General features: G+C 41.6%; 1 protein-coding gene across 3 annotated transcripts in view; it reads left to right on the top strand.

Annotated features, from left to right (window-relative positions):
• Positions 1-24,995, top strand: part of LOC121340460 (desmoplakin) — a 56,284-nt gene extending 31,289 nt beyond the window's left edge. For all 3 annotated transcript variants that reach the window (XM_041413233.1, XM_041413234.1, XM_041413232.1), the window contains exons 5-24: positions 202-330; positions 1,471-1,521; positions 2,552-2,713; positions 3,637-3,741; positions 4,925-5,020; positions 5,232-5,357; positions 6,222-6,374; positions 7,403-7,557; positions 7,957-8,083; positions 8,628-8,832; positions 9,360-9,577; positions 10,308-10,474; positions 10,789-10,927; positions 12,894-13,087; positions 13,937-14,099; positions 14,696-14,779; positions 15,686-15,793; positions 16,429-16,527; positions 17,332-19,623; positions 21,153-24,995. In XM_041413233.1, coding sequence (XP_041269167.1) covers positions 202-330; positions 1,471-1,521; positions 2,552-2,713; positions 3,637-3,741; positions 4,925-5,020; positions 5,232-5,357; positions 6,222-6,374; positions 7,403-7,557; positions 7,957-8,083; positions 8,628-8,832; positions 9,360-9,577; positions 10,308-10,474; positions 10,789-10,927; positions 12,894-13,087; positions 13,937-14,099; positions 14,696-14,779; positions 15,686-15,793; positions 16,429-16,527; positions 17,332-19,623; positions 21,153-24,347 — 7,968 coding nt within the window. In that variant the 3' untranslated portion in view covers positions 24,348-24,995. The remainder of the gene's footprint in view (positions 1-201; positions 331-1,470; positions 1,522-2,551; positions 2,714-3,636; positions 3,742-4,924; positions 5,021-5,231; positions 5,358-6,221; positions 6,375-7,402; positions 7,558-7,956; positions 8,084-8,627; positions 8,833-9,359; positions 9,578-10,307; positions 10,475-10,788; positions 10,928-12,893; positions 13,088-13,936; positions 14,100-14,695; positions 14,780-15,685; positions 15,794-16,428; positions 16,528-17,331; positions 19,624-21,152) is intronic.
• Positions 24,996-27,857: the final 2,862 nt, after the last annotated feature.

Here is a 27,857-nt window from a genome sequence, read left to right as displayed (position 1 = left end):
TTGTTTCTTCTGCTTTGGGAGCCTGTCACACCGTTTAATTGATGGCAATTTAAAGAAACTGTAACCCCTTGTCCTGAACTTCTCTTTATTTCAGTTTTACTCTCTACCATGTAGTCTGTTTCCTTCAGTTCAATTCCTTTATGCTCCAATTTAGTCAGGAATGTTGGAAATGAAAGTACCAATCCTGTTTCTTGTTCCTAGGTTGAAATGGAGCAAGTGAAGTGGGGGTTTGAGGCAGCATCCATTGAGCAACAAATTTGTGAGCATAGGAGAACCCACAATGCCATTGGAGACTATCGTTGGCACCTGGACAAAGTCAAAACAGATCTGGTAATTGCTGTCCTCCCTTACACTGCGCTTGGTCTAGGTATATAGCATTGGCTTACTGGTGTTTCACTACAAAAAAGGAATGTTGGAACGTTCATTCACTCTTCAGAAAGCACTGGTGTCATGATAAGAACCACTTCCAACTCTTAATTCCTCGATAATTCCTCAGAATTTTAAAATAAAAATTTAGTAGCTATTTAGCTTTTTGTTGTTGTGCACCAAGGCTGGCAAATAAATATTGCCATATTATTTGTGAGACAGGTGTCTAAGAGTGATTATTCTCACTTGCTTTCTCAGTATATTAAACAAGAAAGTGAAAGAATAAGGTGGGTGCTCAGATGCAGCCTTGATTCATCAGGTTTATTCTGTGACAAATGCCTGAATTCTGGGCTAAGATTAAAGCTTTTCTTATGTGTTGATATTATTTTTCTTTTTTTTTTTCCTCTGTGACTCCTGTTGCCCTCTGAATTTTGTGATTGGAATAAAGAAGTGACTGAAAATGCAATGTTAACTTCCTCTCCTATCAGCCCAGCAGTTAGGTATAGGATAGAGGAGGCTTATTTAATTTCCATTCATCTTTTCTCTGATTTGGCAGGAGAGAGTTCAATCTAAAGAAAAGGTAGTCTGTTCTGGAGCCCTGATCTCTCAACCAAGCTGAAGAGTGGAAAGGATTTTGCTCCCTTTTTCCTTCTGCTTCAAATAGGAAAGATGATAAGTCTTCCTTGTGGAATACCAGTTCCAAGGCTGGGCAGGTTCCCAGCCATAGGAATGGGGATAAAGACTGGAGCTGTTTGCTCACATTGTAATTTATACTAGTTCACAATCTCCAAAGCTTGCTCTAGGACTAGCTGGTGCAGGAGTTTGGTGCAGAAAAAAATCCAGTTTCGAGTGTTGTTTTGGTGTAACAGGTTATGTGCAGGCTTGGTTATATACCGAGCATCCATGAGAGTAGCAAGTTTGTCTAAGCCTTGGTTTTGTACTTCCTGAGTCATCCAGTGGAGCAAATCTGCTATTGACAGATGTCTCTTGCAGGCATTTGCATGTTACCACCAGCAATTATTATGATATTGACTCTGTAAAGGAAATACCAGCAAATAGGCAACTTGTAAAATGCTCACTAAGTGTTTGCTGTCTCTGTTCCAGCGGGAGAAGGCTGCAGTTCATCAGCTGGAGGAAGAATATGAAGGCCTGCTGGTAAGCAAGGGATGTGGTCATTTCTGAGACCCTATTTGCTTTATTAACACCTGTGTGATTGTCAGGGGACACTTCAGGTTTTGACAGAGTGACAGATACACATTAAAATAACTCTGTTCAGCAGTAAACTGAAAGTGCTTTGTAGTTTCTGAAAAATTTGTTTTGAGTCATGGACTTGAGATTAATCCATTGCCTGCTGTATAGTTATTCTCACAAGGAAGTTTCTAGTTTGCACCTGGTGAAGGGAGTTGGTCACTAAGCAGGCAAAGAGTAGACTTTTACCTCCTTAATGGGAGTAAATGTAGTGATGAAATTAGGCTGTATATGAAACTTTAAAAGTTACCCAAAGGTGGGACTAGAACCAACCAAATTCTGTGTAGGGCTGTGCATCTTCCCTGCTGTGGATCTTCATGTAAAACACAGTGAGAATCTTGTGCAAATGGTTTATTTAACACTTGGGATCAGAATCTGATTCCTGGCAACATGATTTCAAGTAACAGGATGTTTATTAGGATGTGAAAACAAAGAATTTTTCCTTCACAGTGTTGACTGTGCAAAAGATGCTGCTATAACATCAAGGATGTACTATGAGCAGCAAATGCAAGTAAAAGGATGTTAAATGTTCAGGCATTTCTTGTGCTTCCCCCAATGCCTTTTTGCTTGTCGTACTACATGTCTGTTAACATGTGCTAGAAATAACTTTGAGAAGGTGCTGACATCAGGTTCCTATTCTGTAAATCCTGACACGTTGTGCACTGTCCATTGCTAACAGGTTGCATGGTTCAATAAACCCAGGCACATCTGCTGTCCATTGCCAACAGGTTTTACAGACATGTTGGTTGTATTGTTATTTTACTTGAAAAAACCCAAAAACCAACCAAACAAAAAAAACCCCGCAAACCAAAAAAAAGACCAAAAACAAACAAACAAAAAAAAAGGCAAAAGCCATGCTGTGCTCTTAGCTTCTCTTTCTCCACCCAGCTCAGGCATTTATGTGTTTATGGCTTCTCATTTCTGTACTTCCTTGCAGAAATATTCCTTTGAGAGAATGGATCAGCTTCGCCAGTTCCAGAACCTCATCCAGGCCACCAGCAGAGAGATCATGTGGATCAATGACTGTGAGGAAGAGGAGCTCCTCTATGACTGGAGTGACAGGAACACTGATATTGCCAGGAAGCAAGAGTCCTTCTCTGTAAGATAGCTCAACCTCCCTGTGCTTTCCATCAGCCCTCTCTTGGAATAGTCAGGGAGAAATAGCCTCTCTTGGGAAAGGCTCATCACAGGGTGTTTCTTCATGAAGTTCCTGGGGTTTTTTATCAACAATTTTCAATAAAGTACTATGTAATAACCTTTTGAGTCAGGACAGGACATTTTTTGGAGGTTTTTCCTCCTATTCAGGGAGTTGTCATAGTTTATTTCGACCTTGGAACGTGGCCTTCTTGGTACAGTCCACTAAAGAGCAGTGATCACCTACAGCTTGTGCACACAGTCATTGTGCTGGCATGCCAAACTAAGGGACTTGAATCCAGCAGTTTTAATTCTCCCTGCTGGGACTATGCAGGGGTCAGAGTTCCCTGTATTTGGCCCTGGTTATCTGTCAGCAGGAAGGAGCTGTGCTCTCTTCCTCTGATGGTTTTGCCAGTAGCACATTGCGTGCACGGTCAGATGTAGTTTGCCCTGCTCCTTGTCGTCTGTGGGTGTGTAGGGAAATGGAGCACGTGAGTTTGTTTAACCAGTATTGGTGCTGATCACCAAATTGAAAAAGGAATGAAAGTTCACACTATTATAGAAGTGCCTTTTTTTTAGTTCAGTTGTTCTTGATGTTGCAAGATGTAGTTGTTTTTGCTTTCATCATTCTTAAGAAAGGCAGAACTTAATGTGCTTTGCTCTCTGAAACAGCAAGCCTAGAGACTAGAATTGAGATGATTGCACCTTCTTTGATTCTACTGACTTCATAATTAACTTCAGTACACCTAATTGAAACACTTTATAGTGTTAGAGGGGATAATTTTATATTATCACAACTATCTGGGCAATTTTAAGCAAATGAAAACACTGTTCTGCCTGTGCAGTGTACCTTTGGAGTTAGTTTGATGCTGTGTTTTGGTTATTTAGAAACGTATGAGTGAACTGGAGGTTAAAGAAAAAGAACTCAACAAGCTAAAGCAAGAAAGTGACCAGCTAGTGCTCAATCAGCATCCTGCTTCGGACAAAATCGAGGTGAGTTGGACTTCATGTGATTTCACTTGCTCCTTTAGTTGCTATATGGGATGAGTTCTCGGTGAAGGCTCACATACAAAGTGCTGCATTTAGGCTCAAGAAGGGTTTGCCTGCCCAAAATCATGTCCATTTTACCCATCTTTATGGGGTGCTCTAACAAATATTACTACCTTCCTCTACAAACATGGCCATTAACAACTGCATGGTGATAGATGCAAGTAAAAATGAATTCTAAGCTTAGGGCGTTATCTGAACGTGTTGAAATTGCTGTATCTCGATTGTGCTGACTACAGTGCAGCAGAATTTATGACAGGAAGGCATGTCATTGCTGTTCTGCTGTCTTAGTAGGCATGTTTTGAAAAAAGCCACACCCTTTGCTGAGGGTTTATGTTTAATCCAGGTGCAAATACTTTCTGCAGCTGAAATTCATAGTGCCTTTCTGTGGCTTAGCCAAGACACTTCTGCTTTCACAGCTTGGTGTACACTTACTTTTTAATTAAAAAGGCTGCAACAATTTGGACATTTTATTAGGAGATGCTCTAGTTGCTGCAGTTTCAAGAGTGCATAAGAACTCTGCAACTGAAGAAGCTAAAATGAAAAAAAAAATAATCCTTTCTGCCTTTCAGTGTGTTTACTTGGTTAACTGTTATCATATTGTGTAAAATCCTATTTCTCCTGTAGACAGTTTCTCTCTTAAAGGAAAGATTCTTTTAAGCTCCAGCAGTGAAGTGAAAGTTCTGTGTCATTTTATAAAGAATATACATGGCTGCTTGAATGTTTTGAATTTAAAAACAACCAACATAAAATATTATGTTTGGAGGTGTTCCTTGAAAGAATGAGAACATGGCCTTTTGCAGCTGAAATACTTTATCTGCACTACTGCTTGCGCATTTTACCCCTTTTTGTTAATGCACCTGGGGTTTTATGTTGATGAAACAAATTCAGGTCATGAACAGATTTCTCTTTGTGTCTCACAAGCAGGTATTTAATTCATTTCAGTTAGGTGGATGCTTAGAAGTTGTGAAACCATTTGCATGAATTACATCGTTCTGGTGTCCGTGAATTTGTTTTCGCAGATTTTTCATTTGCATTTGTGTGGAGTATAGATAATTTTGCTTGAGTCTAGGTATGGGAGAGAGATCAGTGTAGTGGCCTGACTTTTGTATATTACTGTTTTTCTTAGGCCTACATGGACACATTGCAAACTCAGTGGAGCTGGATTCTTCAGATCACCAAATGTATTGATGTCCATCTGAAGGAGAATGCAGCTTACTTCCAGGTGAGTAGTGATGTGGAGAATTCACACTACTTTTAAAAAGTGTGAATCCCATCAAAGATGTATTTATTGTGCATAGCACACTATTGCCATGTTATAAACGTTACCATTGTGCCAGAGGTGAACTGGGATTTCTCATTAAAGGAGTCCATCAGTTTTTAGCAGATGTTTTTAAGAGCTACACACAGCCAAATTCACAATTTTTCTCCCGTAGTTCTTTGAAGAGGCCCAAGCCACAGAGTGCTACCTGAAAAACTTACAAGACTCTATCAGAAAGAAGTTCATCTGTGATAAGAGCATGTCACTGCAGACTTTGCTGGAGCAGATCAAAGAGCTGGAGGTATTGTCACACTCGCCTGACAGGTTATGTTCAGCTTTTCTGGGAAACCAGCTGCCCTCTTCAGATACCACATGTAAACTCAAGTGCACAAGAGCTGGAGGTATTGTCACACTCGCCTGACAGGTTATGTTCAGCTTTCCTGGGAAACAGCTGCCCTCTTCAGATACCACATGCAAACTCAAGTGCATTGCAGTGTTTAAATACAGTACTGTATGAACTTGAGACCATTATATTTTTAAGTCTGGAATAAGTCCAAAAAATCCCCAAGTTTCTGACATGCTAACAAATGGAAAAAAAAGGAATACTTTTATTCTTAGATGGTAGAATAGATTTTGCCTCAAAGGATAAATGCATTTGATAAATGATTCATCATGTCATTCTATGACTGTAGTCTCTTTGAAAGGATGGAAGTCAGCTTTTTTAGCTGTTTTCTTATCACGAGTTAAGCACTACACTCCCAAATTGGAGAAAAAATGGTCAGTGGTGTAAAAGGCCAATTGATGAAGTCAGGTTTGAAAGTGTAGTTGTTCAGTTGTTTTGTTAGCATTAATTTTGTTAGATTCTTTCAGTTTATGTCTGTGTTTCTTAAACACTGCTTTAACCACATGGAAGTTCTGTATGAAAAACCTGCTATGCAAATTTTGCAAACTTTGCATCTTGCCAGAGCTGCAGAGATACTTCGATGTTTCTCAGCTCTTTTTAAAACTGCAGTTTTACATTGTAGGCCAAGGACTCATCCCATTTGAGCTAAAGTAAGTTTTGCCTACTATAAGCTCCAGATGTATCCCTCTCTTAATAAAACAGAGGGAACTAGATGCCTTTTCTTTTTAGAATAAATTTGTAACATATAATTAATCTTTGCAGAATGAACGAGAGAGAATTCTTGAATACAAGAGGCAAGTGCAGAGTTTGGTGAATAAATCCAGGAAGATTGTGCAGCTGAAGCCACGTAACCCAGACTATCGAAGTAACAAGCCCATTATCCTCAAGGCTCTGTGTGACTACAAACAGGATCTGGTATTGTATCCCTTTTTACCTGAGAATGAACATCGTGTAAACTAGAACATTGCAAATTACTTAGTAAGCAGACCATTGAGCTCATAGGTGTAAGCCCTTTATCTGCTTTTGGTCAGCTTGAATTTCTTTGACAGAAGAAACTCTGCCTTTCTATGAATAAACAAGTAGGTTCTTATTGGTTAATAAATCTAGTCAAAGTTACTATTGTTAATCTATTAAATAGCGTCAATACTCATACTTCAAATTAGAACGTAAAAGTCTTATTGCTAATACGATTGAAATTGTTGTACAGATGCCTCTATGCATCCACAACTTTTTTTTTGTGACTGCTCACCTTTCCAGTGCCCCTGTGGATCCTTAGGTGAACAATTCATCTAACAAAAGTGAGGAATATGCAGTTATTCATTGGTATTCCCATTTCTTTTCTGAATGGGCTATGAAATGAATTATGTTTTTTCTTCCTCCTTAGCACTGAGGCTGCTTGGGTTTATTTCTGGTTTTTTTCCCTTAACAATAAATTTAGATGTGCTTTCTGCTTATGTGCTTTTTCCTGCACCATGGCTACACCTGTGGCTGCCTGGTGTCAGGATTGCTGGCAGTTGGAGCTGGTGAATCTGGCTCTGCCATGCTCACTCCCAGTCCCTTTGCAAATATGGATGCAGCACTAAATGTCCTCATGCCTTCAGCTCACTGGCTGAAAGCCATGCATGGTTGTGTAGCTTACTAGGCCATGTGTCCACATTCAGTCTTTGTCATGGCAAGCCCCAGGTCTGATGATCTAGCAGACTGGGGTTCCCTGGCTCAGTCTTGGGCTTTTTTGGGTTTTCTTCACATGTAAACCAGAATCAGGAAGGAGGGGTTGATCTGTACTGATATATTGCCCCAATATGAAGCTGAGATGCACACCCAGAGCTGGCAGCTGGGAAGCACTCCTGCTCCTGTGATCTAGGTGCATCTCCCTTGTCTGTCCCTCCTGGAAGCCCCACCTTATTTAACTAAGGAAAGCCACTGCTCTTCATCCCTTACAGAAAACGGTGCGCAAAGGAGATGAGTGTATCCTGAAGGACAACAATGAGCGCAGCAAGTGGCTGGTGACCGGCCCTGGAGGAGTGGATATGCTGGTGCCATCTGTCAGCCTTATCATCCCACCCCCCAATCCATTGGCAGTGGATCTTGCTACCAAGTGAGTTGCTGCCTGAGTGTGGACGCTTACCACTGGGGTTAGAGTTCACTCAAAATAGCAGCCAGTCAAAGAATATGTTCTGTGCCTTGATCACAGTGCACTGCCCTTGCCCTTAAAGGTGGGGGTTAAGGACTAGACCCTTGACTTGAGGAAGCTCACTTCAGTGAAACTTGCTGGGATCTAGGCTGGGGCCTAGAAATGTTTAAAAGTTAATGTCTACACAGTTTTTCTCATCTGTACTAATGAGAGTCATGTATAAATTAATTTCCAAGATTTTTTCAAGTAGAGAATGAGCCTTAACACACTCCACATCTGGTGGATGTTTCTTGGGATGTTTTGTAGCTCTGCTACAAGGACAGATGCATTTTGATGATGCTTTTTTTTTTTCCTTCATGCCAGAATTGAGCAATACTATGAAGCTATTTTAGCTTTGTGGAACCAGCTGTATATCAACATGAAGAGCCTGGTGTCCTGGCATTACTGCATGATTGACATTGAGAAAATCAGAGCCATGACTATTGCCAAGGTAAGACACCAGCTGGCCTTGACTGCAGACCAGACATCCATGACCTGATGTCTGCTGTCCCAAGCAGACCTGCAGTATCCTGTGCAGATGTATGTTCTACAAAACCACAGGCCTTCCTTTTGCTAGCTTGCACAAAAACTTGCACATATGGAAGTTGTAATTTTATTAAAGGAGAAACAAAATGCTTTCCTACTCAAACGGATAAGCAGGAAGATTAGCTAAGGGAATTTATTACATACTTGCTGTATTAGCTCCCACTCTACAGGGGCATGGATAAACAGGGTAAGAGGTAGAATTTCAATCTGCTGTTAAGGTATGAAATGATGGTAACAAGGATTGGTTAACTGAGATGGTAGTATTGGCATCATACTTTTAGAGGCAGCCTAGCTAGGATTTATTCTAAAGTGTGATTACTTTGGGTTTTTTATAGGTTTATTATATTATACTGTTCTTTGATGATTAACTAGTCATAAAACTTCCCCAACTGCTTTTTTTCCCTTTTATTTCAAATTTTATTTCAAAATTCCTTTCTTCCTTATTTCAGCTGAAAACAATGCGTAAGGAAGATTACCAAAAAATAATAAATGACCTGGAGATCCATTATCAAGAATTCCTCAGAAACAGCCAAGGCTCAGAGATGTTTGGTGATGAAGACAAACGAAAGATCCAGACTCAGTTCACTGATGCTCAGAAGCACTACCAAACCTTGATCATACAGCTGCCTAATCAACCACGACAGCCACAAACAGGTTTGTTGTCGTCCTGGCTTTTGTAGAGTTTGGATTGCTGGGTTTTCTTTGTGCCAGAGGTGGTGGGTGGTGCATTCTTTTTATATGAAAATGTTGTCTTCAATATATGAATAGGAATATGTTCAAGAATTGTTCTGCTGTCTCCCAGCATAACAAAACTGGCCATGCACAGCAGAAGATTTTCTTCCTTCCTTTGATGGTAATCTGGGAATATGCTCTAAAACTCATAGTTAGTGCTCTAAAGCTCTAAAAACTGGGGGAATGAGAGGAATTTAGTCCATCTGATACATTTTCTCTTGTTAGGAAGCAAAATCTCACTGCTGCGTTTTAGGAAGCAAGTTTATATTTTTGTGAAGGAGGGATTTCATTCCCTGAAACAGCTGCCTGAGGGCCCAGATCTTCCACCTGTTCTCAGTTCTACAGGTCAACTCAGTGCTTGGATCACATGGGCACTGCCTTGGCTTCCTGCGTCTTCCTGCTCAGTTCTCTGGCAGCTGGTGCTTACCCAATTCATTTTACCATTTCAGTGGTCCCAACTGAGAGCTGTCCCGTGGGTTCCTCAAACACCATAATCATTAATGAGAGAAACCGAGAGTATGAGAAGCAGGAGGCCTGGCTGCTGATGGAGCTTCAGAAACTTCGGCGTCAGATTGAAGCGTCTGAGATTCAGATGGTTCAAAGAGCTCCTCTTGGAGTGGATCAAGGGGCTATGCATGACTTTTCAGTCAGAATAAAGGACTTAGAGGTAACCATGGATGTTTGTCTTTGAGTGTCTCAAGCTCTGTATGACTCTGTGCTGCAGTTGTGTTTATGATCAGCTGGGAAAGACACAAATCCTGTGCAGAATAATCTCAGTTGGAGGCTAACCATAATGATTTGGATTAGAATTTACCTTCCAAGTAGAAAAAGTTGACTCTTGAATTTTAGAAATCAAATTTTGCCAGGCAAGGAATACAGAAAGACTGGTGTCAGGTCACTGTGAGTTCATGTTAAGCCTCATCCAGAGTAAAGCACCACTAAAATCCTTTACCAAGGACTTCACATAACCACCTACCTGTGGGATACAGACTGGATACACGAGGCTTACTATCCCTCTTTAGATTTGTGGGAGACCATGGAGGTAAGATTGGTACAAAAAGATAACAGGTTCAGCATATGAGGATTCCCCATGGGGCAATGGGGTTGCAAAGGTCTCTAAGAGCAGAAGGACCTTGGCACGTCAGAGCTGAGTTTTGGAGTGAGTTTTGGAGTGTAGATGCTCAAACAGACATATGACCTATTGTGGACAAAAAAGATACTGCTCAGTAGTGCTTGCCTTGAAGAAAGCAAGCTCAGCCACTTCTTCAGTCCTCAGTCAAGCTGGTTATGTAAGAGCAGACTGCTTGGATAAGGAGACCAATTCCATATGAATATAGAATAGAATGATCATTCAGCCAACCAAAAATGTGTAAACCAGGCATTTTCTTTTTCCTTAGGGTGTGCAGAATGACTCTCAAATAATGGCTGAAACCCTCAATAAGCATAAGGACTTGCTGCCTAACTTCAGAGGCTGTGAGAAGTATGTGTACTTGCAATCAGAGATAAATGCCCTCTTTCAAAAACTGGAAAATATTAATGGTGTTTCTGCTGGCTACTTAGACAGGTAAGTAAATGGAGACTATTGCAATAAATACTCACTTTCTCCCATAATTCATAGTCCAGAAAGCTGCCTTTTGTTATCAGTAGTGTAAAATTACACCTTCTTCTCTGCAAATTGTGTACATGTTGATAGAAACAGACACTTAGGTGAATTTCTTCTCTTTTCTGGAACACTTTAAAAAAAGAAAGTGAGAAACATGGGTATCATAGAAATTTCGTGTATTACCTATTTTCTTTAGCCAATCATCTGCAATTAATTAAAAATATCACTGTCTTTCCTTAGTCCATAATGGATTTGTCTTGTATCATTTATTTCAGCTTGAATGCACTGAGGTGTCTGCTCCAGGTTATTCTGCAAACAGAGGATGTGATCAGAGTTTTTGAAGTGAGGCTGTCTGAAGAGGAGACTGTTCCTTTGGATCTTGATAAAGTGGAGGCTTATCGGGCTTGTTTGAAGGTGAGGGGCCAAACCCAAGGACACACCAAAACAAAATTCGTAGCTGCCAGCACTGATCTGTTGAGCTGGGGGAACCCTTCCAAAACCATAGGAGATAGAAATGCTGATCCTGGTTTTTTTTCTATGTATAAACATAACAATATTTTGTAAATCAGGCCTATTCTTGTTGGATGGTTAAGAGAGGGGAGTATCCTTCTCTGACTGCACTGGTGCTCCCTCCCCTTGAGTCCTGTACTCAGTTTTGGGTGCCACAAGATAAAAAACATCTAAAGTTATTAGATAGCATCCAAAGGAGGGCTGTGAGAATGGTAAAGGTCTTTGAGGAGCAGCTGAGTTCACTTGGTCTGTTCAGCCTGGAAAAGAGAAGACTAAGGGGAGACCTCATTGCAGTCCACAGCTTCTTCACAATGGGAAGAGGAGAGGCAGGCATTGATCTCTTCTCTGTGGTGACCAGTGGCCGGACCCAAGGGAACAGGAAGGAGCTAGGTCAGGGGAAGCTTAGGATGGATATCAGGAAAAGATTCTTCATCCAGAAGTGGGCTGGCCCACTGGAACAGGAAGTGATCGCAGCACCAAGCCTGACAGGGTTAAAGAAGGGTTTGGATAACACTCTCAGGCATGTAGTGTGACTCTTGGGGTGTCCTGTGCAAGGCCAGGAGTTGGATTCAATGATTCTTGTGGGTCATTTCCAACATAGGAAACTGTTATTCTATGAAATTAATGAAAATAACATACAGGTTATTACTTCTTCCACCCCCTGGTTGTTGCTGCCCCCACAGCAAGGGCAGCTGCATAGAAGGTTTCTGTAGCTCTCATTTGACATGACAAAAAGGTAAATGGGTTGTGCTCCATTTGCACCACCTACACACTTTTTCCCTACTAAAGGTAAGAACAGAAAATAATGAAAGAGTTCTTATTCTCCCAAATGTGTTCAGTGCACAAAAGGCCCAGCAGATAAAGATGGATAAAAGACTGGATCTGCAAGACAACTTTGTGCTCAGCAAAGCAGTTATTTCCCTTTTCCCCTTGTATAGGCTGAATACTTTTCACTCTAAGATTTGACATAGACTCTGTAGCAAAACCGGGACACTCAGTAACACACAAATTTACTTGTTACACCTAGAGGACAACAAGGCAATTAATAACCTGTATGCAAGAAGGGAGATACTGCCTTCAAATCTACATTCACTAGTGATAAACACAGATAACAGTGTACAGAAATGGGTTGCAGAGACCTTCCATGCAGCTGGGAGTTGTTCTTAGCTGGTGTAAATTTGAGCTACACCAAAAAAAACCCACCAAAAACCACAACCAAAAAAAGCTTGAGCATATCACTGAAGGCTGTAGCCATTCCTGTGACTGGGGGCTACAAGGCCGACCACTGCCTGTGCTATATATTCCATTTGGTTTCACCCACAGTATGCAGGTAGTGTACCTAAACAAGTGTGTGTGTGTGAAGAAACATCTCCATGGTAGATGTTTATAAAAATGTAAATAGGAAAACAAAACAAAACAAAACCTGTGCAGATTTTTAGGTGTTTAAATACTGGATATGCCACTCCTGAGGGTTGATGCCACAGCTGTTGCAAGTGCAGGAATCTTTTATACTTCAGTGAAATTTTCTGGTCAGTTTTTTCTAGGAACAAGCAAGTCTCTTGTTCTGCTCTGGTTACTGCTCTGCAGAGTTCTGAGAAACTGAAATGTTGGCTTCAGAATATAATAGCAGAGAGCTTTGGTTTAGCAAATTATGTAGTCTAACTTTAAACACATTTTAAAGCTGAGCTGTTTACCAAAATAGGTGTTTCACTTTAAATATTTTAAGTTCAGCTGACATCACTATACATACCTTACTGAGTTAAAAACAGCATCTTTAGATCCCAACATACTGCGCAAGCTGTTAAATTGGTTAAGTATCAGATTCTTCTCAAGAATAAATTAAATGACAACATTTTGGTTTTTTCTCCAGAAAATGAAAGCAGACCTAAATATGAAGAAGTCATTACTGAATACCTTGGAAAACGAACTGCAGAGAACACTTCAGATTCACTCGCAGTCTTGCCAGTCATACACCCTGTATGACATGGACATTGGAAAGTACTGTGACAAGGTTACCCAGCTAATAGACCGCTGGCAGAGGGCTGATAAGCAGATAGACAACAGGTTTGTTCATGTTTCCAGAGCGTTTTCCTTATTGCTGTTGCTACCAAGATCATCTTAGCAGTGAATTCTAAAAGACCTTATGTGCACTAATCTTTGCTTCCAAAGGACAAATGGTGACTTCAGGGCAATAAGACTCGAGCTATTGTGAATAGGTTGAACATACTTCAAAAGGAATTGTGTAAGACCAAGCAGAAAAATGTAGCTAGCCTTGCAAATGTGTAAGCTGTGCGCTAAAGAGTTGTTAATATTTTTTTTTAATTCTTGCTAACGTTCTTGGATTAAGTACTTCCAGTCAGCATTTCCCCCTCAAAAAAGCAACCATGCTTATTCCTCAACGCCCTGTACTTGAGGGTTAAAAAAGTAACACTAAGAATTAAGCAACAAAATGGAACCTTGAATCTAAATTTTTAACAGAAACATATTCTGATTGTTTGAGGGGGAGAGGTGGAGGTTGGGGTATGGCTTGTTTTAGTTTATTTTATTTTGTTTTTATCTGAGGACAAAATGTAGTCCTAACTGGCTGCTGGTTCTTCAGTGAAAATTGAGAACAAGAAGTCAGCAAACTTGATTTTTATCACTGCAAGTTTTATTTATTCCTCACTTTGACAGGAAGGCCCAACCTCTGTATATTACAGAGTTACTGAAAAGTGAGGTATTAAAACCTCATGTTGGGTGACCAATAACCGGTACAATTCTCATTTATTTAAAAATTTTGTTCAGAATCTCCTTTTCAGAGCTTCCCATAGTTTTATGTAAGTTCATTTGTGTCTTATTTCTGAAAACTGCGTAAAGAGAGAGAAAGAGAATGCACTTTCCATTTTGACAGGTTTTTCCCTTTTTTTAACCTAGGTCATGGGATTTGGAAAGGCAGATCAAACAGCTGAAAACCTACCGAGATCTCTACCAGGCGCTTAGCAAGTGGATCTGTGATGCCAAGCGCCGGCAAGATGCTATTGAGTCCATGAAGCTGTGTGATTCCAACACTATAATGAGATACCTACATGATCAGAAGGTATGCAGCACCTGAATGAGTTGTCTTCAGCTATCTGGATTTTAAATTGTTTTGCTATACAGAAAATATCGGTATCAACGCAGTCTGCAATACAGTGGCCTGTTTTGAATTATAAAGTATGCAAGCTACCAAAAAACCCCACATATGTAGAAGGCAGGAGGGAGGAAATATTATTGTCCTCATTACTTTCTGTCAGCACTGCAACAGATTATGAACAAGACTGTGTTTGGCTCCTACACATTCACTGACACTTTTACACATCAGCTTTGAATTAATTCAAGCGACTGTAAGATGGTGCAACTTATGGGACAAATTACAGCACAAAAATAAAAATCAAGTAAATACATCTAAGCTAAAGTCAAGGATCTCTGCCTTCCCATCTCTGGGGGTTTTTCAGTTGCTGAGTGTTCTCTCTGAGAAAAATCTTCTCATGCCCAAAGAGCTTACTGTTGTAAAAACTGCCCAGGTACAGGTTATTTCAGGTCTCAGCCTCAGGGGCTCCTTCTTCAGGTGTTTTCTGATGGAGGCAGCATGTACAGGAGGAAATACTGGTAAATCTTGCAGGGGTGTTTCATGGCTCACTTTTCTCTTGGCAGAACTTGCACAGTGAAATCTGTGGGAAGCGAGACAAAGTCGAGGAGCTTCTCAAGCATGCAGATCAGTGCTCAGCTGCAATTAAGGTACTTGGATCTCAGCATTTTTGTGGGGTGTGGTTTTTCATGGTCAGGCACATCCCATTGTCTCTGCTCTGCTGACGGGTGAAAAGTCAGCTCCCTGATGCGTGTGTACAGAAATTGCTGGGGTGAAGTACTTCTGAGTACAAAACACAATGAAAGCAATTTGTGTACTTGCCACTTGAGGACTATGCGATCATGTAGCAGATACCAGTGAGAGCTTCTCTTCAGGTGAATCAAAGCCTCCTTCTAGGCAGACCAAACTTTCCAGTTCACGTGTTAAAAAGCATAAGCAAGTCAAGAACAGATTGGTGCTTAACAAATTAGGTCTGATTAGGATCTGATCTAGGAGGCAAGACAAATGCAAATTAGCAGGAGGAATGGTCTGCAATAGTCACGAAAACCAATAACATACAGAGGGAATGGTTTTGTGGTCCTTGCATTTTTATCCATGCTTTCTCCAGCTCAGTCTTACTCTCTGTGACAAAGATTTTGCTATACATGTGACATGGCATATGTGATACAAAAGAGATGCAGTGACTGTTATTTCTGATGACGTTTTGGTGGATAACAGTACTTAGACCAGTTACTCCCATAAAACTGAATCTTTCTTACCTCCGTGTAGCCCTCAACTTTCAGAAACGGTTGTCTTCTTTTTTTTGTAAAATGTTTTTCCTCTTTTTTCCTTGTCATTCTCCTCCATGAATCTCCACAGGGGTACTTGAACTGATTAGCTTCTGCTTATGACAGAGGATCATGTCTACATGGTCAGAAATATAAACAAGGGGAAAATGTAGCTTTTCATTAAGGAAACAAAACCAAAAAAACCCAAGAACCTGCATTTTCTGAAATAATTCACAGAGAATTCTTTGGCAGTTTCTAAATGGGTCTTGCTTTTGTCTTGTTTTTCAGGATTATGAACTACAAGTTGCTTCCTACAGTTCGGGATTAGAAACGTTGCTCAACATACCTATCAAGAAGAGTGTGGTTCAGTCTCCTGCAGTCCTAATTCTACAAGAGGTACCTTTCTTCCCTCCCTTTCAATCTTCTGAATGCATTTGTTTGTCTGTGAGCCCTTGTGAGTCATACCCAGCTGTATTCTAATACTTAGCACTGTCACTGGTAATGTGCGCTAAGCACGTAAGCACAAGGAATTGGTGCAGAATAGTCATTGTGCTGTAAAATCAGACCTGGGCTTGTTCAGACGTTAGATTAACCCTCAGGAATTTATCTCATTCCTATGCAGTGTCCACTGCATACATACTGTGAGAAAGGTAGATTAGTGCCCCAAGTGGTTTAGGTACTTTCAGCCTGGGAATTAACTGCTGTTAAAAATTTATCTTGGGTTACTTGTGACTGTAAGACAGGAAGAGCATGATGAACCAGGGGATGAAGTCTTGAATTTAATATCACATCAGCAATGGGGGGCAGACAGTGCTGAAAAATCAAAAAAGGTGTGGATTTTTCTTAAGGAAGAATTCGCACTTTTGAGGTCCTCAGAATGTCATGTGAATTTGTGAGGAGTAGAACCTGCTTTTTACTTTGTTGAGTGATGTGTTTGCTCAAATAGATTGGAATTCTTTAAATGGTCCGGACATAGGTATGTTCATGTCCAACTCTAGTACAAGCTGCTAACAATTCTGTTTCTTTTCAAGGCTAATGAGGCTCAGTCCCGCTATATAGAGCTTCTAACAAGATCAGGAGATTATTACAGATTCTTGAGTGAAATGTTAAAGAGCATGGAGGATCTAAAGGTATTCTTTTATTTTCTGTTATTTTCATTTTTATCACTGATCAGAGGCAGAAGGTACAGTGTAAAATAGCTCACAAAACTGTATCCAGAACTCAGAGGTGTCCTACAAAGGAGGCATATCAGCAGAGTAATGCATCTTTTGCAAAAGAGTACTGTTTTACAAAGGGACCTCCAAGGTGGTGTGTGAAGTGAGGTAGAGAACTGGTCTCCTTGGTAAATAAGGAGGTGCTCATCAAGGCACATGAGCGATCCTTCCCTTCCCAGCCTTGACCTCAGTGACAGCACAGATACCTCAGTGCTGAAAACTTGCTCCTCATGGTTGAGGGCACCTCATTTTAGACCATATTCTAAAGTGTTTTGAAAGAAGCAACTTCTGATTTGATGCAGTTCACTGAAACAGAGAGGCCCATTAAAGAAGTTGCATATACGGAATGTGATTTTTCACCTGTTTGAAAACTGGGGAGGTTCTAAAGATGATTGTTCCATACTTAGCTGGTGAACTTCTGCTACACCACATTTTCCTATCAGTAGCACACCTCCCTCCCTCTATAAATCATCTTTTCCCCTCTGAAAGTCATTATATGCTGATTTCTGAATAAGGTTTGATTCTGAATACATAGATTGCAGAATTTGTCTTGATGACATTAAATAAAAAGGGGGGTTAGATCTCACTGAAGCAGCGAAAAAATTAATTTTTAAGTTGTCAGTGTTACAATGTATATTTTATTGCATGTGATGATTTGAAACAGTTGTCAAAATATTTATGGAAGGTTTTTTTGTTTGTTTTTCTGCTATCATGTTGCAGATGAAAAACACCAAAATTGAACTCCTGGAAGAGGAACTCAGACTTGCTAGGGATTCAAATTCAGAGACAAGCAACAAACATAAATTCCTGGAGCAAAATCTGCAGAAGTACCAGATGGACATTTCTCAGCTCAAGGCAAAGCTGATGAGCTTGGAAGAAATGAAAAGACAAGCTGAAATGGATGGAAACTCTGCTAAGCAAAACCTAGACAAATGCTATGCCCAGATAAAGGATCTAAATGACAGAATAACCAGGCTGACTTATGAGACTGAAGATGAGAAAAGGAAAAGGAAGTTGCTGGAGGATAGATATGAGCAGCAGAAGAATGACTATGACCAACTGCAAAAAACAAGGCAAAATGAGAAAGACAGCCTTGGTTGGCAGAAGTTAGAGTCTGAGAAGGTCATCAAGGAGAAGGAGTACGAGATAGAAAGATTAAGGGTTCTTCTTCAGGACGAAGGCACACGGAAGAGGGAGTATGAAAATGAGCTGGCTAAGGTAAGAAACCAGTTTAGCGAGGAGATGAGTAATTTAAAGAACAAGTATGAAACAGAAATTAATATTAAGAAGACAACAATCCAGCAGATAGCTGCACAAAAAGATGATGATGCAAAAGGCCTCAGAGCCCAGGTTGACAGACTTACAAGAGAGAACAGAGACCTTAAGGATGAGATTGTGAGGCTGAATGATGCCATTCTGCAGACAACAGACCAGCGGCGGAGGGCAGAGGAAGATGCTCTCCAGCAGAAGGCTTGCAGCTCTGAGGTGTCACAGCAGAAGCATCAGTTAGAGCTGGAGCTGAAACAGATCATTCAGCTTCGTGGGGAAGACAACTCAAGATACAAGCAGGCTCTTGAGGAGGCTGCCTCAACTATTCAGGATAAAACTAAGGAGCTGGAAAGGCTAAAGCTTCAGCTTCAGGAAGAGGCTAAAAGCCGATGGGAACTTGAAAATGAATTGGCTAAGGTAAGAAACAGTTATGATGAGGAAATTATTAGTTTAAAGAACAAATATGAAACTGAGATTAATATCACAAAGAACACAATTCACCAGGTCACCATGCAAAAAGAAGAGGAGACAAATAATTATAGAACACAGCTTGATAATGCCATGAGAGAAAATAGGAATTTGTGTGAGGAAATTAGGAGACTGAAGAATACGATAAGTCAGACAACGGATAATCTACGGAAAATAGAAGAGAATGCTCAGCAGCAGAAGGCAGCTGGCTCAGAGCTTTCTCAGAAGAAACAGCAGCTGGAGATTGAGTTAAAGCAAGTTATTCAGAGACACTCTGATGAAAGCATGCGGTACAAACAGTCACTTGATGATGCTTCTAAAACCATTAAGGAAAGAAACAAAGAGATTGAAAGGCTGAGAAAGTTGTTGGATGTAGAAACAAGTCAGAGGAAAGAAGTGGAGGATGAGAACAGTCAGTTGAAAAGAGTCCAGTTTGACCTGCAGAAAGCGAACACGAGTGCAACTGAGACAATTAACAAGCTGAGGATCCAAGAGCAGGAACTGGCCAGACTGAAAATTGAGTATGAAAGAGTTTCACAAGAGAAAAAAGGCAGGGATCAAGAAAGTGCAAAGTTCCAGAGCACTGTAAAAGACTTGCAGATCCAGAAACATAAGCTGGAGGAGGAGCTTTGCAGACAGAACAAAAATTTAATGGAGGAAACATCCAGGAGGAAAAAACTGGAGGAGGAAATAGAAGGCATGAGGAGATCTCTGAGAGACCAGTCGGTCAAAATAACTAATCTCACACAGCAGATAGAGGAAGTATCTATTGTGAAGAAGAGGAATGAAGATGACCTTAGACACCAAAGAGAAGTATTAGATGGTCATGTGAGAGAGAAGCAAAGATACATGGAGGAGTTAAGAAAATACACATCTGATATTGAGACTTTACGTCGTCAGTTGGTCCAAGAACAGGAGCAATTAAAACAGGCTCACCTACGATATGAGCACTTACAGAAAACCTCTGAGGAAAAAAGCAAAGCCTTGAATGAGTGCAAAATAGAGATCGAAAGGCTTCAGTCTCTCACCGAGAACCTTACCAAGGAGCACTTGTTACTGGAGGAGGAGCTGCGAAATGTTAGATTGGAGTACGATGACCTCAGAATGGTCAGAAATGAAGTTGATGAGAAAAATACCACCATTGCTGAACTAAAGAATCAGCTTCAGATGAGCAGCAAGCAAACCCTGGAACTTCAGGGGTTGCTTAATGATTTACAGAAAGAAAGGGAAAAATTGAGACAGGAAATTGAAAAATTCCAAAAGCAAGCTCTAGAGGTATTCACACGTATTTTGATCCCAGCTTTATTGTTTCTCAAATATATAATTAATTGCAGTGTCGATTTGAACAAATTAATTCACTCTCTGCTGTTTGAAGTCACTGTACTTGTGACTAACATCCCCTTTATGACCCTTCCTCATGGTTAAGTTTTAAAGAAAAATGGCAGGATTGGCCACTTCCTTAACCTCTTTACTCCCTGGGAACTGTTCTAGGGAGCATAAGCTCTCATCACCTAGGAGAGCTTTGTTCTCAGGCCTTGTCCCAGAAGAAATCTGTGTGCCAGTGTCCAGCTAACCATCCTATGGAAAAGGGAGCATGTGGAGTACCAGTGTGTTTTAACAGTTCCCTGCTGGCTGTGTGCTTCCCAGGCTGTTTCAGCCAGGATGGGTTAAAGCCGTCCTTTGAGGCTGACCTGAGTGCTGTCATACACTAAACTGGCTAAAAGCCCCAGAAGCAACAAGCTGTCGAGGTGCTGATTAGCTGGGTAAGATGTTGACTCCAAGTGAGGATTAAGAGTCATGTTGTCAGCTGTGCCTAAGGTACTAAAAGCCTATCTTTCATGGTTTGTTTTGGTGATTTATGTTCCTGAGTCACTAAGGGCATTTGCAAATTTTACTATTGGCCCTTACTTCTTAAACTTCAGGTGACAACATAAACAAGTTAAAGGAAACATTTTTTAATATTTTTTTTCTTCTACCTGCTTTCTTGTACAAAGAGCTACTCTTTAAATATATACAAGTGAGCACTTGTGAAAATGTATTTTTCCCTTGACTTGTCCCTTATATTTATTTTCTCATATTCTTTATTCAGTTTTTCTTTCCTTTATTCTAAAAATCCTAGTACTGTTATTAAAAAAATACTAACATTTAGGATTATATAACACTTATGCATATATATATGTACACATATATATGCATGTATTACAAGTAGATAAACTTGTATTCAGTTTAATATGCATACAAACATGCATGCTTGTGGGTGTTTGTGCTTATGAACACATATATGAAGACACTGCATGAATTAAAATGGAAGGCAACACAGGTAAAATTGTTTGGAGTGACGTGAAGCTAACAGAAAAGCAAAAATTGAGTCATATGTTTCCTTTTTATCCATGTATGACCAGTCCTTAGCTGATGCAAATTCCCCTGGATTAGTAGGACTGCCAGGACATCTGCTGAGCATCAGGCTATTTATGAGTCTCAAATGCTCTGCATATTTGTCAGTGTACTGTGAGAAGTATCACAAAGTTACAGAGAACTAAATCACCTGAAGGTCGAGGCTGTGGGTGAGAGAATGAGTCTCTGGCAGTCCTGAAGACACTGTAAGTGAAGGGAAAATGTGCCTTCTCTGGTTTATGTGTGTCTGTAATCTTGGGCAAGGTGCTGCTGTGGCTAGAATGTTTTCCAGTGGGAGTTTGCTGCAGGTTAAATGACAGGCTGGAGAGCATTGTAGGCAGAGGGCATAACTCTGACCAGCACAAACTCTAACCATCCTTTCTTGGTTTATTTCTCCTCCACAATTTTAGGCATCCAGTAGGATTCAAGAATCCAAAAGTCAGTGTAGTCAGATTATGCAAGAAAGAGAAACCCTGCTGATAAAAATGAGTGCTTTGGAGCAAGACAAAGCCAGACTGCAGAGATTAGAAGAGGAGCTGAACCGTTTGAAAGTTACCCTGGAGTCAGAATCACGTTTGAAGCAACGCCTGGAAAGTGAGAAGCAACAAATTCTGAATGACCTCAATCAGTGGAAGAGCCAGCACTCCCGAACAGAGGAATCCATAAGGAAGATCCAGTGTGAGAGGGAGAAGAGCGAGAGGGAGAAGAACAGCCTGAGGAGTGAGATTGAAAGGCTGCAGATGGAAATCAAACGGATTGAGGAGAGATACCGGTGCAGACTGGAAGAGACTGCTGTCAAAAACCAGTCAGAGTTGGAGTCAGAGCGTCTCAGGCTGCAAAGAGAGATTGAGAAACTCAAGCAGCGCCCATATGGGGCTCACAGATCTACGCAGACCGAGGAAGACTTCTGTATCGATGCCTCCAAGCTGGTGTTCAGTGGGCTGCGGAAGAAGATCACAGCCATGCAGCTGTATGAGTGCCAGCTGATAGACAAACTCACACTGGATAAACTGCTGAAGGGGCAGAGGTCGGTGGAAGAGGTCGCGGCTGACATTGAACCCTATCTCAAAGGGGCAGGTGCTATTGCAGGAGTGTCCCTTTCGCCCAGACAGAAGTACTCCTTTGTTGAGGCCAAACGGAACCAGCTGCTCACAGCAGAAAATGCAGTCCTGCTCCTAGAAGCCCAGGCAGCAACAGGAGGTGTGATAGACCCACACCGAAATGAGATACTGACAGTGGACAGTGCTATCGCCAGAGATCTGATTGACTTCGATGATAGAGAGCAGATCTATACAGCAGAAAAGGCCATTACAGGATTTAAGGATCCTTTCTCAGGCAAAACTGTGCCGGTATCTGAAGCCATCAAGAAAAACTTGGTTGACAGAGAAACTGGAATTCGTCTGCTTGAAGCCCAGCTGGCTGTAGGAGGGATAGTTGATCCTGTTAACAGTGTTTTCCTACCCAAAGAGATAGCTTTGTCTCGTGGGTTGATTGACAAAGACCTGTACAGGATGCTAAACAATTGCCAAGGCAGTACAAAGAACTTCATTGATCCCACCACCAAAAAGGCAGTCACTTACATGCAGCTGAAGGAAAAATGCAGGATTGAACCACACACTGGTCTGCTCCTCCTTCCAGTGCAGAAGAGGAGTATGTCATTCCAAGGGATCAGGCAGCCTGTCTCAGCAGATGCACTGCTTGAGGCTGGAATCATTAAGGAATCAACAAGGAATGACTTGGAAAGAGGTGCAATTACCGTGGAAGAAGTGAGTGAGAGAATTATTGATTTCCTTCAAGGCTCTAGCTGTATTGCTGGTATCTACAATGAGGCTACTAAAGAGAAACTTGGCATTTACCAGGCTATGAAAATAGGTTTGGTTAGGCCGGGGACAGCCCTTGAACTCCTAGAAGCCCAGGCAGCCACAGGGTTCATAGTGGATCCTGTCAGCAACGTGCGGCTGCCTGTTGAGGAAGCTTACAAAAGGGGGCTTGTTGGAATTGAATTTAAGGAGAAACTTCTCTCTGCTGAAAGAGCTGTCACTGGGTACAAAGACCCAGAAACTGGAAACATCATTTCTCTGTTCCAAGCAATGAACAAAGAGCTCATAGAGAGAGGCCATGGCATTCGTCTGCTGGAGGCGCAGATCGCTACTGGGGGGATCATCGACCCCAAAGAGAGCTACCGCTTGCCGGTAGAGACAGCCTACAAGCGTGGCTACTTCAATGAGGAGCTCAACCAGATCCTTAGTGATCCAAGTGATGACACCAAAGGGTTCTTTGATCCCAACACAGAGGAAAACCTGACCTACCTGCAGCTGAAAGAAAGATGCATAAAGGATGATGCAACAGGGCTCTGCCTTCTGCCCCTGAGAGAGAAGAAGAAGGTGGTGCACACCTCACAGAAGAACACCCTTAGGAAGCGCAGGGTGGTCATTGTAGATCCAGAAACAAACCGAGAGATGTCCGTTCAGGAGGCGTACAGCAAAGGCCTCATAGATTATGACACCTACACAGAACTAGCTGAACAGGAGTGTGAGTGGGAAGAAATAACTATCACAGGATCGGATGGCAGCAGTAGGGTAGTGCTTGTGGACAGAAAAACAGGTAGCCAGTACGACATCCAAGATGCCATTGATAAAGGCCTGGTGGAGAGGAAGTTTTTTGACCAGTACCGTTCTGGCAGCTTGAGCCTGACCCAGTTTGCAGACATGATTTCCTGCCGTAATGGCACTGACGAGGTGTTCCGGCACGAGTCGGTGACTCGGTCTCCCACCGTGCTGAGTGTCAGGAGTTCTTCTTCAGTGATCAGGAGCGGTTCTTTCTCAGAGACCCCAGATGAGTGCAGTCCTATTGCAGCCATATTTGACACAGAAAACTTGGAGAAAATCTCCATTTCGGAAGCTATACAGCGGGGCATTGTGGATAGCATCACTGGGCAGCGGTTACTTGAAGCCCAGGCCTGCACTGGTGGCATAATATGCCCTACCACTGGCCAGAGGCTTTCCCTCCAGGAAGCTACTAGCCAAGGCATCATCGATCAGGATATGGCCACACGTCTGAAACCAGCCCAGAAGGCCTTCATAGGGTTCGAAGGCATAAAGGGTGGACGCAAGAGGATGTCAGCAGCTGAAGCAGTGAAGGAGAAATGGCTGCCTTATGAGGCTGGGCAGCGGTTCCTCGAATTCCAGTACCTCACTGGAGGTCTCGTGGACCCAGAAGTGCGTGGAAGAATAACTACTGAAGAAGCCATTAGGAATGGATTGATTGATGGTCGTGCTGCCCAGAAATTACAAGACACCAACAGCTATCCCAAAATTCTGACCTGCCCCAAGACCAAGCTGAAAATATCCTACAAAGATGCAATGAACCGGTCAATGGTGGAAGACATCACCGGGCTTAAACTGTTGGAAGCAGCCTCTGTTTCCTCTAAAGGCATATCCAGTCCCTACAATGTCTCCTCGGCACCTGGCTCTCGCTCTGGCTCTCGCTCTGGCTCGCGTTCAGGCTCACGCAGTGGGTCTAGGAGAGGAAGCTTTGATGCCTCAGCAAGCTCTTCGTATTCTTACTCATACTCAGCCTTCAGCAGTGGGTCTATTGGGCGCTAATAACAAGTGAGGGAATGTGTCTGCATTTTATTATAGTTCAGATTATCCTATATTCCATTTACTAAAAGAAAAAAAACAAACCAAACAACAAAGTAACTCAAAGCAAAGTCTTTTCTGGGTGTGTTACACTTTTCTTCTGAAAAAGCTGTAAAATGTTTAAATGCAAACTTCTAGAATATAGATTAGGGAATGCAAAAGTACTATTTGTGAATTTCGAGTTTCGGTTCCCATTTCCTCTTAGTGTTAGGACTTTAATAGGTCTCTGTATATTTTAAATACTGTGTCATGTGCCTTCTCCTGTTTTGCATTACTGTCAACCTATAAGGTGGTAACTGAGGTTTGAAAGCCTTGCAGTAGTTAGCTTTTTATCCACATAGACCTTTTTCGATTTGCTATTATGAAAAAAAATATATTAACAATATGGACAGAAAATGCCCTTAATACTTAGAATCTATACCATAAACATGAAACTGTCTTTCAGATGCTCTACTTCTTTATGTTTGGCTAGCCATTTTCTGAAGTATAACTTGGTGGATGTAAAGGGCTATTATTAGGCTGGGCTTTTGTTTTGCTGTTAACCCATATACAATTTTCTACTATTTTGCTTGATTTCTCTGTAACAAAGAAAAAAAGAATCTAACTGTACCATGTGAGCTATTCTGGACAATAAACTTCTGAAGTTTTAAAGTATTTGGTGTGTACTTAATAATTTTTTCTGTGGACATTGTTGGAAGTGCAAGTTAGAGAAAGAACCATTTTTAAAAGAAGCAGACATTAGCTTTGTTGTAAAAAGCATGCAGGCACATTATGTTTTGTGATGCTGAGCCATCACTTTTGTGAATGAGGACTTCTGGTTCTTATTTTTCAGTAGGAAAATGAAAGTAGCACCAGTAAGGAAAACTGTGCCCCAGAAGCAGAATTCCTGTTTGCACACTTGTTTATAGAGTTGATGATGATAATAGGAAGCATGTTTTTTCTGCTTGTGATCCAGTTCATTGTCTCTGTAGCTACAACGGACTGAGTCAGATTCTCCCTTACACATCCATGCAACTTTGGACAGTGAGCAGAACAAAAAACTTCCTGGCCAACTGTGGCACAGGAACATGCTTTAAAACCTGAACAATTGCCTCTTGTAATATCTTTTTGCCTCTTCTGTTGGCTCCTGAAAGCCTAGCTTGAGAAAACAACAGTAGTGTATCAGTGTTTGCATGATACCTTGCTGTCATCAGTTTTATGTAGGCTGCTGGCATTCTGCTGACTCTTTTTATTTGAGCAGAGAAACCAGAGGAGGACTAAATGACCACAGTATTAGAGGACACAAGAGTGATTTGAAACCACTTCAGCCAGCACAGAAAATGACTTGCATACATGGAGGTTGTCCTATCCTCTCCCCTGTGACACACAGTGCAGATACCTCTGGGTAGGCACAATGATTGATCAGTTACAAGAATTTAGTATGGTTTTATACAACTGCTTCAGTGACATGCTATGCTTTTATACAGTGCTTTAGCGACAAAACTTAGTATAACTTGCCAGAAGCTGAAATAATTTCTTCCCTTAAGTTGTTCAAAGCACATACCTCCTTTTAGCCATGAACTGTGTAGGAACCCTGCTGCTCTATGAATTTTAGTTCCTATAGATAGAAAGAAGATGATGGTCATAAATGTCAGTCCCTGTTAATTATGCTGCCTAATTTTTTTGTAGAATGCTTTTGTGCAGTAAGGAATAGCACATGTTCTGACCCTGCTCTCTCTGGATGAAGTTTACTCTCTAGTCTAAGAAGCATTTCCAGTGTTTCCTGAAGATGATGGCTGTGTATAAAATCTCTGCCATATATAAAGTTTTATATATATATATATATATTCAGTTACTGGACTAAGAAATTATTGTGACTCTTACAAGTCAGTGTTGGAGACCTCCACATAAAGTCAGTGAGAAAGTGCATCCTGTCTTCTAGAGAATCTTCAGAGCTTTGGAGATTTCTCTCTCCAGCTGAGTTTATTAGCTGTACCACAGAGGAAGAGTCAATGTCTGAAAGGCTTTCTTACTGCTAGGGAGAAACAGCTCTGTAAGAAAAAAACCAAAACCTGCTGCTGCTGCTTAATAGAATCCCAGACTGATTCTACAGCTTTAAAAGACTGGGTTCCTAGGGTCTACAGTAAGAGTAAAGCTGGTCATTACTAAAGGAATGTTCACTCTTGGGTGCACACACCCCTGCAGTTTGCTTGGGCTGAGAAATCCTGCACGCTCCACAGCAGGCTGGGCTTAGGTGTTTTATTCACGGCATTCCTGGCACCTCTGTTAGATTGTTTAAAGCTCCATCTTTGCATACTGCCTTTCTTACTGCTCAGTCAACATTTTGACCTCTCACAGTGACCAGAAGAAGAGATGATACCACAGAATCACAGATGTCACCACAGAATTTGGTGACAATGCTTTCTCCTTGCACACCTTCCAGCAGCAGCTGCCAGTGTGGTATTAGTGGTGGCTTTATATGGCCAGAGGTGTGTGAGGCCCAGGTGCCCAGGGTGCGAGTAGCAGCTGAGCCAGAGTAGCAGCAGCTGGGGCAGGGCACTACTAATGTGGGATGCTAAAGAGATAAGTGGAGAGTTTTCCTCCACCATCAAAAGGTGCTGAGGAAGGAAGTTTGGAAGAATCTCTTTTTCCCGTTTGCAGCCCTATGGGGAGGTCAGCTGGCAGAGGCATGACAGGTGAGCACACCCATCAGGGCAGTGTGGAGACTCTGATTGCAGCAGTGCTCAGCATTTCTGGGCTAGGACAGCCTTGCCTGGGGCTTGAAGAGTACAAATGCTTAGGTTTGTTGTAGTGGGGTGTAGCAGGAGCACGGGCATGAGTTGGGGCTGCTGCTGTGCATTTGGGGCAGGATGTTCTTAAGATCTGTAGCTGTTCTGCCCCAAAGGTGGAATGAGCTGCATTCATGCATTTTAAAAAGAAGGACTGGCAACTTTGGATGATCTCTGCTGCTGAGACAGTAACTCCTTGTTGTTGAAAAGCCTGAGTGTACCTGTTGGTTCAGCCTGTAGCTGTGAGCGCTTCCCTCTTCAGGAGGAGTGCTGAGCTGGTTGTACTCATTGGCAGCCTCGTACTTTCCAGCCACTCCTGTGAATTTGCTGCCTCTTGCTTCCTCCTTGTGCCTCGCGGTAGGTGATTTTCACTCTGTTCAATGGCAAATGTGTCCCCAGTGTGCTGACTGCAGGCTCAACTCTTTAGAGAATTAGTCTTTGCTCTGAGCAGGATAGCAATTCATTCATGAGGGTTTTACTGACTGATTTAATGGCCTTGATGTTGTGAATTTGCTGTCCTTCCTTTTGAGGCTGGGAAATGACTGCTGGTTAGGGCCCAAAGTGCGTAATGCACCATGAGGTTTGCACAACACAGCAGTGCTCAAGACATAGTTTTGTCTGTCTTAGGCTATTTGGAAATGTATTCTGCCATGGTTAATTAATAATCCAGCCCTATCAATATGGAAGAGAGGTGGGGAGATTTACA

Source organism: Onychostruthus taczanowskii, unplaced genomic scaffold, assembly GCF_017590055.1.
Source record: "Onychostruthus taczanowskii isolate IOZ18803 unplaced genomic scaffold, ASM1759005v1 scaffold40, whole genome shotgun sequence".
Lineage (NCBI taxonomy): Eukaryota > Metazoa > Chordata > Aves > Passeriformes > Passeridae > Onychostruthus > Onychostruthus taczanowskii.
The sequence above is the reverse complement of the archived record's forward strand: the minus strand, read 5'-3'. Positions and strand labels throughout refer to the sequence as shown.